This window comes from Aristolochia californica, unplaced genomic scaffold (assembly GCF_029961685.1).
Source record: "Aristolochia californica isolate CCGP_79_NKW_82.1479 unplaced genomic scaffold, dmAriCali1.0.hap1 SCAF_5, whole genome shotgun sequence".
NCBI lineage: Eukaryota > Viridiplantae > Streptophyta > Magnoliopsida > Piperales > Aristolochiaceae > Aristolochia > Aristolochia californica.
In genome coordinates this window covers 2,503,311-2,516,797 of record NW_027182214.1, presented here as the reverse complement: position 1 = coordinate 2,516,797, position 13,487 = coordinate 2,503,311, and the positions used below count along the sequence as shown (strand labels likewise).

Sequence of the window (13,487 nt, the reverse complement as noted above, 5' to 3'; positions counted from 1 at the left end):
GAGGGGGTGGCCAGGCAACAGTACCGTCGGTCCGGATTTTGGGAAAATGGAGGTTGGATTTGGATCGGGTTTGCATGGGATGAGGACGGGAAATGGGGGAAGAGGAGATGACGGAAGACTCGGGAAGTGCAGGCTCACGAGGGGGAGATGAGGGCAATGGTAATAGTGGGGAAGAGGGTCTAGTGGGTGGGTCAGAGGCGGAGGGGAAGGTGCAGTGGAACCAGGGGAGGAATGAGGAGTAATGGGAGTGGGGATGGTAGTGGTAGAGGGTTGTAGAGGGAGAGACGAGGAGGGCAGAGGAGTAGTTACTGGAGAAGAGGGGAGGGATGGGGAGGATTGAAAGGGAAAAACAGTTTCATCAAACAGAACATCACGGGAGACATACATACGAGAGGTAGGGATATGATAGCATAAGTAGCCATGATGATTAGGGCTGTAACCAAGAAAGACACAAGGAAGAGACCGATAATCCATTTTATGCCGATTATAAGGACGAAGATTAGGCCAACAGAGACAGCCAAAAGTTTTCAAGAAATTGTAATCGGGCTGACGGTTCCACAATTTTTCAAACGGAGATTTGTGGTCTAACACCAAAGTGGGTAAGCGATTAATTAGGTAGGCAGCAGTAAGGAAGGCATCAGACCAATATTTCTGAGGGGCGAAGGAATGGGCAAGAAGAGCAAGACCGGTTTCGACAATGTGTCGATGCTTCCTCTCAACATAACCATTTTGAGAGTGGGCATAAGGACAAGCCAAGCGATGAGAAATTCCAAGAGACTGTAGCACAGTATGAAGGGAACGAAATTCGCCACCCCAATCAGATTGTAGGGCACGTATTTTGGTATGAAATGAATTTTCGACTTGAGACTTGAAGGATAAAAATACATTAACAACATCGGATTTACACTGTAATGGAAAAATCCACATAAACCGACTGTAATCATCAACAAAAGAGAGGTAGTATCGAAAACCACCCCTGGACACAGTGGGGGCAGGACCCCATACATCAGCAAACAAAAGTTGGAGAGGGGCGGTGGTCCAAGACGGAGAGGATGAATATGGTAGTTGATGAAGTTTAGCTTGACAGCAGGAAGAGCATAACCCAGGTTGTGGAGAGCGCTTGACTGGGAGAGAGAGCTTGGAGATGATGCGGTGGACTAATTGCATGGAAGGATGACCCAAACGAGCGTGCCACTGGAATGGAGAGACTCTGGACCCAGTATGAGCTTGATAGGAAGAGGTGGCGGGAGGGAAGACATACAAGCCTTGACTAGTAGGACCGCGCAGAAGTGTTTTCTTGGTACGGCAATCCTTCACAAAGAAACAAGATGAATGAAATTCAAAAAATACAGAATTATCTTCACAAAATTTTCTAACAGAAATTAAATTCTTAGAAATAGACGGAACATGATAAAGTTGAGGAAGGAGAAGATTGCCAGAAGTTGAAGGAAGAACAGAACTGCCAACATGATGAATAGGGAGAGAATTACCGTCACCAACACGAACTTGATCATCGCCTTTATACTCAGTAGGATTGATGGATAAGTTGGAAAAATTATGAGTAAAGTGATGAGTCGCAGCCGAGTCAGGATACCAGTTAGGGTCACCAGGAGGACTAGGAGCAGGGGATGGAGGAGCGTGAGAAAAAGGGGCAGAAGTGAGATGGGCGGCTAAGGAAGGAGGTGGGGCCGCCTGGTAGGAATGATCAAACCGGTGGTAGCATTGAAGGGCCATATGGCCGGGACGGTGACAAATTTGATAAGGAGGGCGATTTGGGGAAAAAGGGGAAGAAGGGGCTCGACCGCCGAAGCGACCACGCCCACGACTGCGGGTGCCCCCTCTGCCGCGATACCCTTGCCTGTCGAAACCCCTGCCTCTGGTGCTGGGGTTCGATGGGAGACAGGCAGTGGCGTTTGCCGAAAATTCGGGGGAGGCCGGGAGGAGGGTTTGGTGATGGAGGAGTCGGGATTCGTGGCTGAGGAGGTGGCTGTAGACCTGGGAGGGCGAAAGAGGAGCTATACAGGTGGTGAGGGAGGTCACGACCGAATCGAAATCGGTTCCGAGACCAGTGAGCAGGTAGGCGATGAAATCCGAGGAGGAGAGGACCTTGCCTGCCGCCGCGAGCGTATCGCGAAGGATTTTAGCTTTTTGATAATAGTCGGTGATGGAATCTGACCCTTTTTTCAGGGTCGTGAGTTGGTATTGTAGCTGCATCACGCGAGCTTGGGATTTGGAGGCGAAAAGGCTTTCGAGGATGAGCCAGATTTCTCTGGAGGTCGAGGCTTCGACGACATGGGCCATGAGAGGCTCGGTGAGGGAAGAAATGAGGACGGACATGAGGGCTTGATCGTGTTGTTTCCAAATGGAATAGGGGGAAAGGTGATCGGTGGGGGTGTCGACGAGAGATTTGGGGGCAACGATGGAACCGTCGATGTAACCGAAAGCATTCTGACTGTGGAGGTAAGGCAGGAGTTGAGCCTTCCACAGCAGATAGTTTTCGTGATTGAGTTTGACAGTGAGGAAATGGGAGGGAGATGGGAGGGAGAATGTGGGGAGGTTTGAGGATTCAGCCATTGGTGAAGACGGACGTGAGTCCTTACACGGCTCTGGATACCATGATAGAAGGAAAGGAGAATGATAGAATACCAAAATCAATTGTGGATAGTTTTTCTCTCCTGGTTGAATCTGTTTACATGATGAGGTATTTATACATTGCAGAGTATATTCTAGACCCTTCTGGAATACATGGTAGAGAATACAGTATTCTAGACTTTTCTAGGAATACATTACCCATTGACACCTTCTGGATTCTTCTGGAGGTGCTGCTGAGGTGTGGAAGTCTCTTTACTGCTGATACAGAAGAATCCGATGCAAGATTTAAAGATTTTATAAGAAGAATGAAGGAAGGCATGAGGATCCAAGCCAGACAACTTTGTTCTCATGGAGTAGACAAACCTGCATGTGTTCCACCTTGGCTTGATCTGAGTATTTTAAACTTGAGCTCCAACTCAGCCTCGACCCTCAAACCTAAAATTGGAATCGGGTTCCAGCCTAAAAATTTTCCATACCTGGTTGATGCTTGAGTCGAGTTTTTCAAAACTCGGGTTCTTCGTTTAAGTCAACTCAGGTTGCCCATATCTAGAGCTGCATTTGGGCGAGTTGAGGAGACTTTGCCCCAAAATAGAAAGGATGAGTCTGACCTACCCCCTTAAAACTATCTTGTTTAAGTTAATTAGATTTTTATTTCATTTTTGAAAGAGGGAGACAATGGAATCAGTGAGTTGAACCCACTGATTCATGGTTCAATGAAATCAAACCTAAGGGCGAGCTCCACCTACCTGACATTTATTCTCCTATGTTAGACCCCCTGACTGCAACATATCTCACTTACATTTAGCGATTTGAGTCATCCGAGTTACAGTTTTTAGGTTCATTAGTTCCGAGTTAATTCTTCAAGAAATAATTTTGACGAATGGAAAGCTCATTTCAGTCAATAAGTAGGCCCACCAAACCAACGGCTCTGATTCTCAGACCTAGCCCAGGGCAAGATCATCGCACATGTGTGAGTTAAATAGGGCACGGAGGATTAACGGTCGAAGTTTTTGAAAGCCGAATTTTAGGGCTTACGTGGACAAAGACAGCAAGGACGATGAAGAAGCCTGTGCGTATTAAGCACCATGCGTATCATGGCAAAAACAAGCGAAAATAAAAGAAAAAATGACAGCAACGCGGAAAACAATACGAGCATTATTCCTGTGTCCAAATTTACAACCTATGTCACCATCATCATCGTCCTCCTTGCACAGACAGAGAAAACCAGAGAAACCAGAGAGAAGACGAGAGTGACAAGAACATCGGAGAGAAAGAGAGAGAGAGAGAGACAACATTCATTGTATCCCAACCCCTCGAATCACTCCAATTTCTGGGTCTCCTCCGGCACCGCATCCTCCAGCTTCCCGGCGACGTAATCCAACTGCTCCCCCCCCGGCGTCACCCGCCCGAAAAACACGACCGCAGCCAGGAACAGCGCCTGTGGAGAGCAGCAGCGGCCAGAAGTAGATCACGACGGTCACGAAGTTGGGGAAATCACCGCCAATGTTGATGAAAGTGTTTGTTATTTCTTTTATGTCTATTAAACTGGTTGTTATTCATTAGTATCCTCCGTCGCAAAGTCTTTGACTCTAGGTATGTTTATGGTTTTTTTTTTTCTTACAAATATTTATTAATAGATTTGGGTTTGATGTGGACTTGCCATATGTGTTCAGGTATCAGTGTTTTTTGGGAACCAACCCAGTATCTTGAACTTCCGAGTTGGAACAGGACATGACATGAGTTGGGGTGACTCGCCCGTGACCGACCCGCCCAGCTCTGAGTTTGGCCTGATAAAGCTATAGTGTTGATAAGTGTGGCAATGGTTGAATTTGAGTCGAGTTACGGTTGGGTCAACTTGGGCTATTTTTAATTTGGTTGGTCCAATTCTAAGTTGTTGATCAAATGGGTCTGAAGTATTGGATCCATGTATGCAAGGTGCTGCTGGTTTGGTTTTTCTAGCCTAAAATGGAAAACTATTTAATTGAAAAAATTAATCATTTATAATTATTTATTTTTATTTTATGTTTCTTAATTGTGTCAAGATAAAATAATATATATTAAATGCTGTATTTTTAAATATAATCTTGAAATATAAATTTAACAGTAAGTTTTTCCTTTAAATATTAGACGAAACAAAGATGGGTTAACCCCAAAAACCTGTGTAAGGTTAGAGAAGGAACAAGATTATTTAAAATTTTATTTATTTGCCTTTGTAGGTCTTACAACTTACCTTACGGTATGAGGACTTGTAGGTGCAGCCTCCCAAGCTGAGAACCCCTGGGGAAACTCTTGGGCTCCTTCCTTTTTTTCTGTAAATGTAATTGAATTCCCTACTAGCTCAGACAAGAGAAAACCCAAGTTTCTCCTCCCTAACTGGTTGGTTTGAGTCACTAAAGATTCCCATCAGACGTTTCTTTGATTCAGACTAAATTGATGCTTCTGTTGCACAAAAGCCCCATTAGTATGCATAATTGTGTCATTCCCATGTCAATAATAGGAAAAGAAAATGACTCCTCAACAACACATTAGATGATATTCGGGGCATTTCTTTTTGCCAAATTATCACTCTCTCACCTAACCTCCTGCAGCAATTTTAATTACTGCATTCCTCGTAATTAGATTGTGGAAAGCCATGACTCGTCATGGATTTTAATGAATAATAATTCATTGAATCGGTTTCAGGATCAGTTTTGGTATTGAATCAGTTTTTGCTCAGAGTTCACCTACCAGCAGAAAAAGATCAAGGTTTTGATTAATCGAATTGATTACAGCACAAAATGTTTCAATTCAACGCCATGAATAATAGTCTCCACTGCTTTTTTGCTGATGTATTTGATGCTGGAATGCTTTCTTGATGCCATGGAGTCTTCTGTTGAGGGGTTGTTGGAGTCTTGTCTACTGTCACCACCTCCACCAACTGTTTGTCAAAATTCCCGAGAGAGCCATATGGCAAGGTGTCAAGAGGAGCACAGCCTGGGGGTCTTCTATATTTCTTATGCCAGACATTCTTCAAGGGTAAGATGGGGATCTGTTTTGTTTTCTTCTTTGTTCTTTCAAGCCACTTCAGCATCTGGTCTTGTATTCTCTTTTACCGTCTTTGGAACTGGATGATGTCGATGATTGACTATCATAAAGTGGCGTTGTTTGAGGAGGGATTCTTGTTTAAGCAATTGAAAGAACCAAGCAAGAGTTTCAATGGCGATTGTGACAATCTTAAGTGTTTTCCAGTTGGAGGGCAATTGATTATATGCTTTATGGGTCTAATTGCCGTGGAAGAAACTTTATTGAAAGCTGGGTGAAGCAGTGAATACAAACCCAGGTTTGGTCTTATCCTGGAAATGAGTCCCATCAACTACACTATTATAACTGCTGGCACCCAAGACATTTTCTTCCATACTCTTCTTAAAAAATTGTTAGGGCAGGTCTTGTTCTACTCTTTTGAGGCTAAAGATTTCCATTCTATTTGTTTTTTTTTTTCTCTCTCTCTATCAATGAGGTGTTTGGTTGTAGCTTATTTTTTTGAAAATTAAATGCCACTTTAGTTGCAGCTTGTTTACATGAAGACCTATATTTTTGGGTCATTTATGAGTACAGAACTACTAGGCTTGAAACTGATTTAGAGTTTGCTGGGTAAATCAAAACCTTTTTTTTCTCTAATTTATACAAATTACATGGTAGTAGCTCGTTTTTCTCTCTTGACGTTTCTTGACGGTGCTTCAGCATGAAAAGTAATCAGGCTTGTCCATTTATGTGAGACCCTCATAAATGGAGCTACTCTGATCGAGTTTCACACTGAGCATAACTCAGGAAACCGCCTCACTAAAAAGTGTTAAGGCCTATTTGAATTATTTTTTAATCACTTCTTCCCTTCATAGTCTGAGTAAAAATAGAAAAAACAGAATACATATTTGAATAACTGTAAAAAGTCAAGCTGAACTCAAAAAGCTTTTTGCTTCTACGATAGAGAATAGAAACAAGATATCTCAACAAGAACGAACCTTATTTTTTGCAAGCTACTTTTTTTAGCTAGCTTAATTTTAAAATATATGATTGAGAAGAGCCTAATACTCAAAAAATGATAAAAAAAAATGTGAAGATGGATTTGAGTATGACAGGCCAAATCAGAATCATGGGTGCCAAATCAGTCGGGGGTTTTTGCAAAGAACCAATTTAGAAGCTCCTCCATTGTCTGGTTGTACTTGCTAATGGTCCCATTTCAAAGCTTTCAACATGCCGCCACCTGAGACTCTGGGTCACCATGCGCTGCAAGGGAAAGCTTGCCAACCATGGACCCGTTCGTTAACGATATTTATAAAATAATGAAAAGTGACAATCTGTCGAAGACCGTTGTAAATGGGTTGGGGAGTCTCATCCTGGTGCAAGGGTCTGCCTTTTGATTTTCGATAGAAGTATTTAAAATTGATGCAGTTGACAGGAATATTAGCGGTTGCTATCAATGGAGCCGGCTAGCCGGCGGATTTGTGCTCTCGATTTGCTTCTCAGCAAGGGAAGCGCATCCGTCTCTTTTAAGGTCAATTTCCTTAGAAAATGGACTCTTCCCAAGAAGAGCCATATCTTAAATTGGTTGAAACTCCGGAGGTTTGGTTATCTGGTTTGTTTGCTCGGGGCAGAGAAAACATTGGTCGCTCGGGTTGTTTCCTCGGAGCAGTGAAGACTAATGGATATGGAAGAATTGGGAGCGGAGCCGTTGCACTTTGTTCCCTCAGACCCTGTTGTGATAGAGCTCAACAGGTTGCAGAATCAGCTGAAGGGTATATTGGCTGCTCGATTTCTCCGTTTTTGTTGTTTCTACTTTTGCTTCGAAGTGTATTGCTTTAAAGGAAACTGCCTTTATCCTAAATTGGATGACAAGCTCAGCAATTTATCTTCCTGGGAATTTACTTTTGTAGTTGCTTTAGTTTTTTCAAGATCTCCGGGCAGTAGTATCTTATCCTTTCATTTTGCTTGGTCATTTTCTTTTGAACTTCATTTTTTGCAGTCTCTAGCTTTGTTTTGAAGGTCATTATCCATTACTATTTATCGTTTGCTCTCTGTTTTTCTTTGCTTGTATTGTTTCTAGCAATGAATTACAAATGCTTCTTTTGTTATTTGTCTGGTTTGATCAATGGTACTCTCTTTCTATCTTTTGGTTATGGCCTGATGCTGCTTTCAGTTCATTTATTGTAATTTCCATTTCTTAGAGTCATTTTGCACATTTCATTGTGTCCTGTAACTAAGTCTTTCTCCAGTCACTTTCTCTGCATTTGATTTAAGTATATTTATTACTATGTGCATAGTTTTATGTCTTGAAGAACTGATCCCTTACGACTTCACTGTGAAGTAAATTTTGTATTTATCTTTGGCTGTTTCATTTATTAGCCGTGTTTTATTTTAGGTTTCAATGATTTTAGGTAGCACATTAGTCTGAACTTCGATTCCAGCTTTAAATTCTGTTTTGGATAGAGATAAGTGGATAAAAATCATCTTGTTTTATAATGGTTGATTGCTTGGTTGGCTCTTCGTTTTGACAAAATTTTGGAGTTAAGGTTCTCTCTACTTGCTAGTTTGTCATGGGGTAAATGTTTCAATTTTAGTTTAGCTGTTTAGTTTTTAATTACAGGAAGAAACATTTCTCTTTTTCTCATTCGTCCATTTTTTTATAGAACCGGGAGGCTTTTTACTCTTTTTATTTTCTTAGTTCCTCAGGAATAAGTCTCTTGAAATTGTTGAATATGTTTTTGATCTCTATTTTCTTGGAGGCCTTCTGTTTGGTGTAAAATGAGGAAAGGCTTTTGAATTCTCATTCGAACTCTTTTTTGCTCTTGCAATTGAGGACATTTTTATACATGTGCTTGCTTTTCTTGCAATTCATTTTTTTTAAGGCCACATGAACATTTTGCTGCAAAAAGGATTGGCATGTTTTGTTCTTGATGGTTTTGACGATCAAGAAGCCCATTCAGTTTCTTTCAAGATGTCTTTCTTTCTGCAAATCTTTTCACAAGCATAAATAAAAATTCAGGAGGTTTTATACTCTTTTTATTTTCTTAGTTCCCCAGGCAGAAGTCTCTTTGAATTGTTGAATGTTTTTTATCTCTATTTCCTTTGAGGCCAATAAGGAGTGGTTTTTGAATTCTCATGCAAACTCTCTTTTGTTCTTGCTATTTAGGACGTTTCTATATATGTGCTTATTTTTCTTCCAATTCACTTTTGTAAGGCCACATAAACATTTTTTTCTGAAAAAAGGGTCGGCATATTGTGTTCTTGATGGCTTCGATGGTCAAGATGTCCATTCAGTTTCTTTCTAGATGTCTCTTTTCTCAAATCTTTTCACGAATTCAGCTTTTGGAATAACAACCTTTTGATAGTTGCAATGGCTTCAGAGTTACACTGATGCAGGGATAATGAGCTTGCAGGTTTTTTCAGCTTCAGTTCACATTGTTAAGATATCACTTTCTCAATATCCATCTCCAAGGACTATTGCTTTTTGAATTTTGGTCTGAATTTATAGAAATTCTCTGCCTTTGAAAGGATGCTTGAAGCATGCCTTCTCCTAAAATGAAGCAAATCCTTTCCTTTGACTGAAAAGAAAATGAAGAGGAAATCTATTCCTCTTTAAGGTATTCATGTTATGAAAGTGCCACTGTGATCACAACAATTCAAAAAGAAAGTACAACTGTAAATAGGAAATTTCATTTCCTCTCTAAATTTCAGAATTATCTTCTGAAAATATGCTACTATTAGTAATTGACATATTTATTTGTTTACTGATTTCCAATCCTCTTTGGTTTAACTCATTTCTCAGACAAGGATAGGGAGCTTGGAGTTGCCCATGCAGAAATAAAAGCATTAAAAGTTACAGAACTTCTTAAAGATAAGGCAGTGGAGGAGGTACTGATACACATGTAATTGATTTCTCACAAATGAAGAGAGGCAGAGAACATTATTTTGTCCACACATATACTAGCCATCTTGTTCATGATTTTACCTGATTGTCAATCTATATTAGGAACCAGTTGTTCTTGTTTCATTGGTGAAGTTTTAGGACCTTGGCTAGTTCATGGGAGGACCCTTCAATCACTTAATGGAATTTCTTTTTGTAGCCCCACATGTTGAGTGCTTTTGCCATTTTCTAGGAGTATTTTCTATACTAACTCTTAAGTTGCCAAAATCCACTAATTTGCATTGTCCTATTTCTGCAGTGCACAGATGAACTCAAAAAACTAGATGAGAAGCTCCAATCAACTGAAAATCTTCTTGAACAAAAGGTAACTTGTGATAATATTTGGCCGTTTTCCTATCAAATTCTCGCCTTTAGTTACTTATAGATTACTGATTTCAATATCCAAATTTCAATGAACCACAGAATCTTGAAGTAAAAAAACTAATCAATGAGAAGAAGGAGGCACTCGCTGCTCAATTTGCAGCTGAAGCAGCTCTCAGAAGAATCCATGCTACTCAGAAGGATGAAGATTTTTTACCGCTTGAGGCTTTTATTGCACCACTTGAAGCTGATATTAAAATGTACAAGAATGAGGTACTGATATAGTAAAGCCTTCAAAAGCAACACTATTTTAAACTCCTTAACTTGCAAGCTCTTATTTTTTCTTGTAGATTGCTATGCTACATGAGGATAATAAAGCTTTGGAACGTCTTACCAAGTCAAAAGAAGCTGCTCTAGTTGAGGCAGAAAAAATATTGAGAAGTGCTATGGAAAGGGCTTTGATAGTAGAAGAAATTCAAAATCAAAACTTTGAGCTAAAAAGACAAATAGAAATTTTTCAGGTTAGTGGCGTCTCCCATTGCTTAAGTTTGATGTTGGTATTCATTGAGTGCCAAAAGCACTTAACTTTTTCATGAACTTGCAGGAAGAAAATAAAATTCTTGATAAAACTAACCGTCAAAAGGTTCTTGAGGTTGAGAAGCTTAGTCAAACTATTCGAGAACTGGAGGAATCTATTCTGGCTGGTGGTGCTGCAGCTAATTGTGTTCGTGATTACCAACGTCTGATATCTGAATTGAATGTAAATATGATTTGTTAGCTAAATGATTAGCAATACATTCTTTAATGTCAAGGAGAGAGTGGGACATATTCTAACCATAGTCATACTTGATCATTCAGGAAGAAAAGAGAACTCTTGAGAGGGAGCTAGCCAGAGTTAAAGTGTCAGCAAATCGAGTGGCGACCGTTGTGGCAAATGAGTGGAAGGATGACAATGACAAAGTCATGCCTGTAAAACAGTGGCTTGAAGAACGCAAGTTCTTTCAGGTGATTTCTTTTTCTTTTTAAAGTTTTTTTCTGATAGGATTGAAGAGCGTTTCTCTGTTTTATCTATGTATTAGTATTTACAAAATACACTGCATGCTCAAATATGCCCTTGATTTTCTCATGTGTTGGTTGTTCACTCTTTGAGTGAGAATTTTTTTGCTTCCATCTAGCAGACAAAACATTGGAATGATTTTGCAGTCTAATTTAACAAATATCATGAGCCAAATAAGTTTTGGCCTTGGTAACAACAGTACATGGAATCAGAGACAAATGCCTGCCATCCATAAGGAAACACCCCAATACACTCACATAACTTTAACTTGACTAATCACTGAATTGAATGATATAAATTGCAGATTGTTCAAATCCAAATTTTAATGTTTGAAAATGGTTGAAATGTATCTCAGCTGATTGTGTCTTGACACAAGTTAAATTTTCTTTAGGGTGAGATACAACGGTTAAAGGAGAAGCTCACTGTGTCAGAGAGAACAGCAAAGGCTGAAGCACAGCTCAAAGTAAGAGAATGAACTGTTCATTGTGTCAGTGATACATATTCTCCTTCTAAAGTTACCAACTTTTGAACTCTTCACTCATGTAAATTTATTTGCGCTTCAGGATAAACTAAGACTGAGGTTGAAAACATTAGAGGAGGGATTAAAGCATGTGGCGAGTTTCTCAAGCAATCCAATCTCTTCTTCTGGATCCCATGAAACTGAAAAACCTGAGCATGTCTTGGGATTCTTATCAAATAAGACAGGACCCAGGAAGAGGTCATCATCTCAACCACGAGCTTCAATTAGTAAAACTTCTGTATTGCAGCAGCCAAATGTGGGAGTTGAAACTGCCAACTCCCCTGGACAATTTAAACAATTGAGTAGCCTCAAGACTAAGTTTGGTACAGGAGAAAATATGTTTAAAAGGAACTTATGGGCTTCCAAAAGTAAATTTATGGATGATGGTGGAAAGGAGAACTCAGAAAGTGATGTAAATATTTACACAAATTCTGATAGTTTTAGTCCGGAAGAGATGCCAATGTCAGATGAAACCGAAGTCAATGTTATTGGTGAATTGGGTGTCCAGAATAAGAGCAACATGGACAGCAGAAATGAAGATCTTGTGTCGGGTTTCCTGTATGACAGGATACAGAGGGAAGTTATTAGTTTAAGAAAATTCTGTCAGGAGAAAGATGGAATTTTGAATGCCAAAGAACATGAAATCAAGGTATATAATCTCCTCTCTCTCTCTCTCTCTCTCTCTCTCTCTCTCTCTGCTGCTAATGCACACAATATTTTGTAGATGCTCCAAAGGAAGTCTGATGGATTGACAAAGGCTATGGAAATAGAGGCCAAGAAGATGAAGAGAGAAGCAGCAGCTAGAGAAAAGGATGCATTATTGGCCAAGTCCAACGATAACAAACAGAAAAATAGGAATACAAATGTGTTAAAAAGGTCTGTGCAAGGTTCAGCTCGATGAATATTAGAGTCCCCAGAAGTCAGATGCTTTTTATTTTGGATGTTTGGCGACTTTGAAGGTTGGTGAAACATTAAGCAATTTCTGAAACCTCAATAGGTAGAACTTGGGAGCTGCAATTTGGGTCTTCGATTTAAAAATCTGTCATAACGCAGTGAGTTTTTCCCTATCTGAAAATTGTTGGTTCACCTATGAAAGAAAAATAAGTGCTTCTTTTGGAGCTTGTAAAAGAACTGATGGATGTGATTCTGGACGGTTGAAAGCAAAACCCTCATTCTGAATTGTGTAAAGATCTCTTGAAAGAAAGCAAAGATGTACACTTGTCTATGTAGTTGAACAGCTCTTTACTCCAGATCCAATTTGAGACTCGGTCACTGATCTTTTTGAGGTGAAAGTGAGGGGTTTGTACATCAGTAAGTTGTAGATTATAAATAAATCTTTGCTCAATTTGTGCCAGCTGAGTAAAGCTTTTTACCTGTACAAAGTTTCTGCAACTGCTTGATGCCTGCTTGTACTCTCTTGCAGTGGTTGCCTGTTCTGATCCTGGGTAACTTGCAGGGTATAATACTACATGCCAGAAACTACACTGAACTCAAAGAGCTCACATTGGGGAAGTCTGGGTTTCAAAGACCTTACATCAGACATAATTTTTAGTCATTCCAAAATAGAAACCAGAACGTGCAAATAAGTCAGGTCTGGCTAGAAGAAATAAGAAAGAAGAGAGACAAAACTGGATCAAAATCCACCAAAATTCCATCTTCACAGAAAAAGCTTTAGAAATGTTTATATACACTTAGATTTAGAAATGTTTCCCCTAGCTAACTCCTAACAGTCCTGCAGTTCAGGTATCGTCGTCAATGTCGGCTTCCATCGCTGCTGAACTTCAGATCTCTCCATTAACTGACAATCGAACTGCTCTGCAGTAAAACGATCACCCCCTTTCATCAACAAGTCCTCCAACTGCTGTCTGGTTAATACCACTCTAATCTGCTCGCCGCAGCCGGTCTTCCCGGCCATGCTCTGCAACAGGGGGGGACTGCAAGGGGGATCCAAACTCGGCATGAGATAGTAAACCTCGCCGGAAACCAACTGCGCATCAGGCGGCAGCGGCAAGTGGGGTCGAGCATGGTGAACCAGGTTGTATCCTTTGTAAGGGCCG

General features: G+C 40.4%; 1 protein-coding gene across 1 annotated transcript; it reads left to right on the top strand.

Moving 5' to 3' along the window:
- The first annotated feature begins 6,960 nt into the window (after nt 1-6,960).
- On the top strand, nt 6,961-12,946 carry LOC137965983 (microtubule-associated protein 70-5-like). Its single transcript, XM_068812409.1, has 10 exons — nt 6,961-7,364; nt 9,395-9,480; nt 9,792-9,857; nt 9,956-10,126; nt 10,204-10,374; nt 10,458-10,613; nt 10,712-10,858; nt 11,302-11,373; nt 11,474-12,079; nt 12,155-12,946. Exons 1-10 carry the CDS (start codon nt 7,271-7,273, stop codon nt 12,329-12,331), a joined length of 1,746 nt encoding a protein of 581 aa, XP_068668510.1. The 5' UTR covers nt 6,961-7,270; the 3' UTR covers nt 12,332-12,946.
- The last annotated feature ends 541 nt before the right edge of the window (nt 12,947-13,487 follow it).

Coding starts and splice junctions, on each gene's coding strand:
- LOC137965983 (XM_068812409.1), top strand. CDS start 7,271: ATGGATATGGAAGAATTGGGAGCGGAGCCGTTGCACTTTGTTCCCTCA. Junction 10,127..10,203: donor TTAAAATGTACAAGAATGAG/GTACTGATATAG, acceptor TTTTTCTTGTAG/ATTGCTATGCTACATGAGGA. Junction 10,859..11,301: donor AAGAACGCAAGTTCTTTCAG/GTGATTTCTTTT, acceptor AATTTTCTTTAG/GGTGAGATACAACGGTTAAA.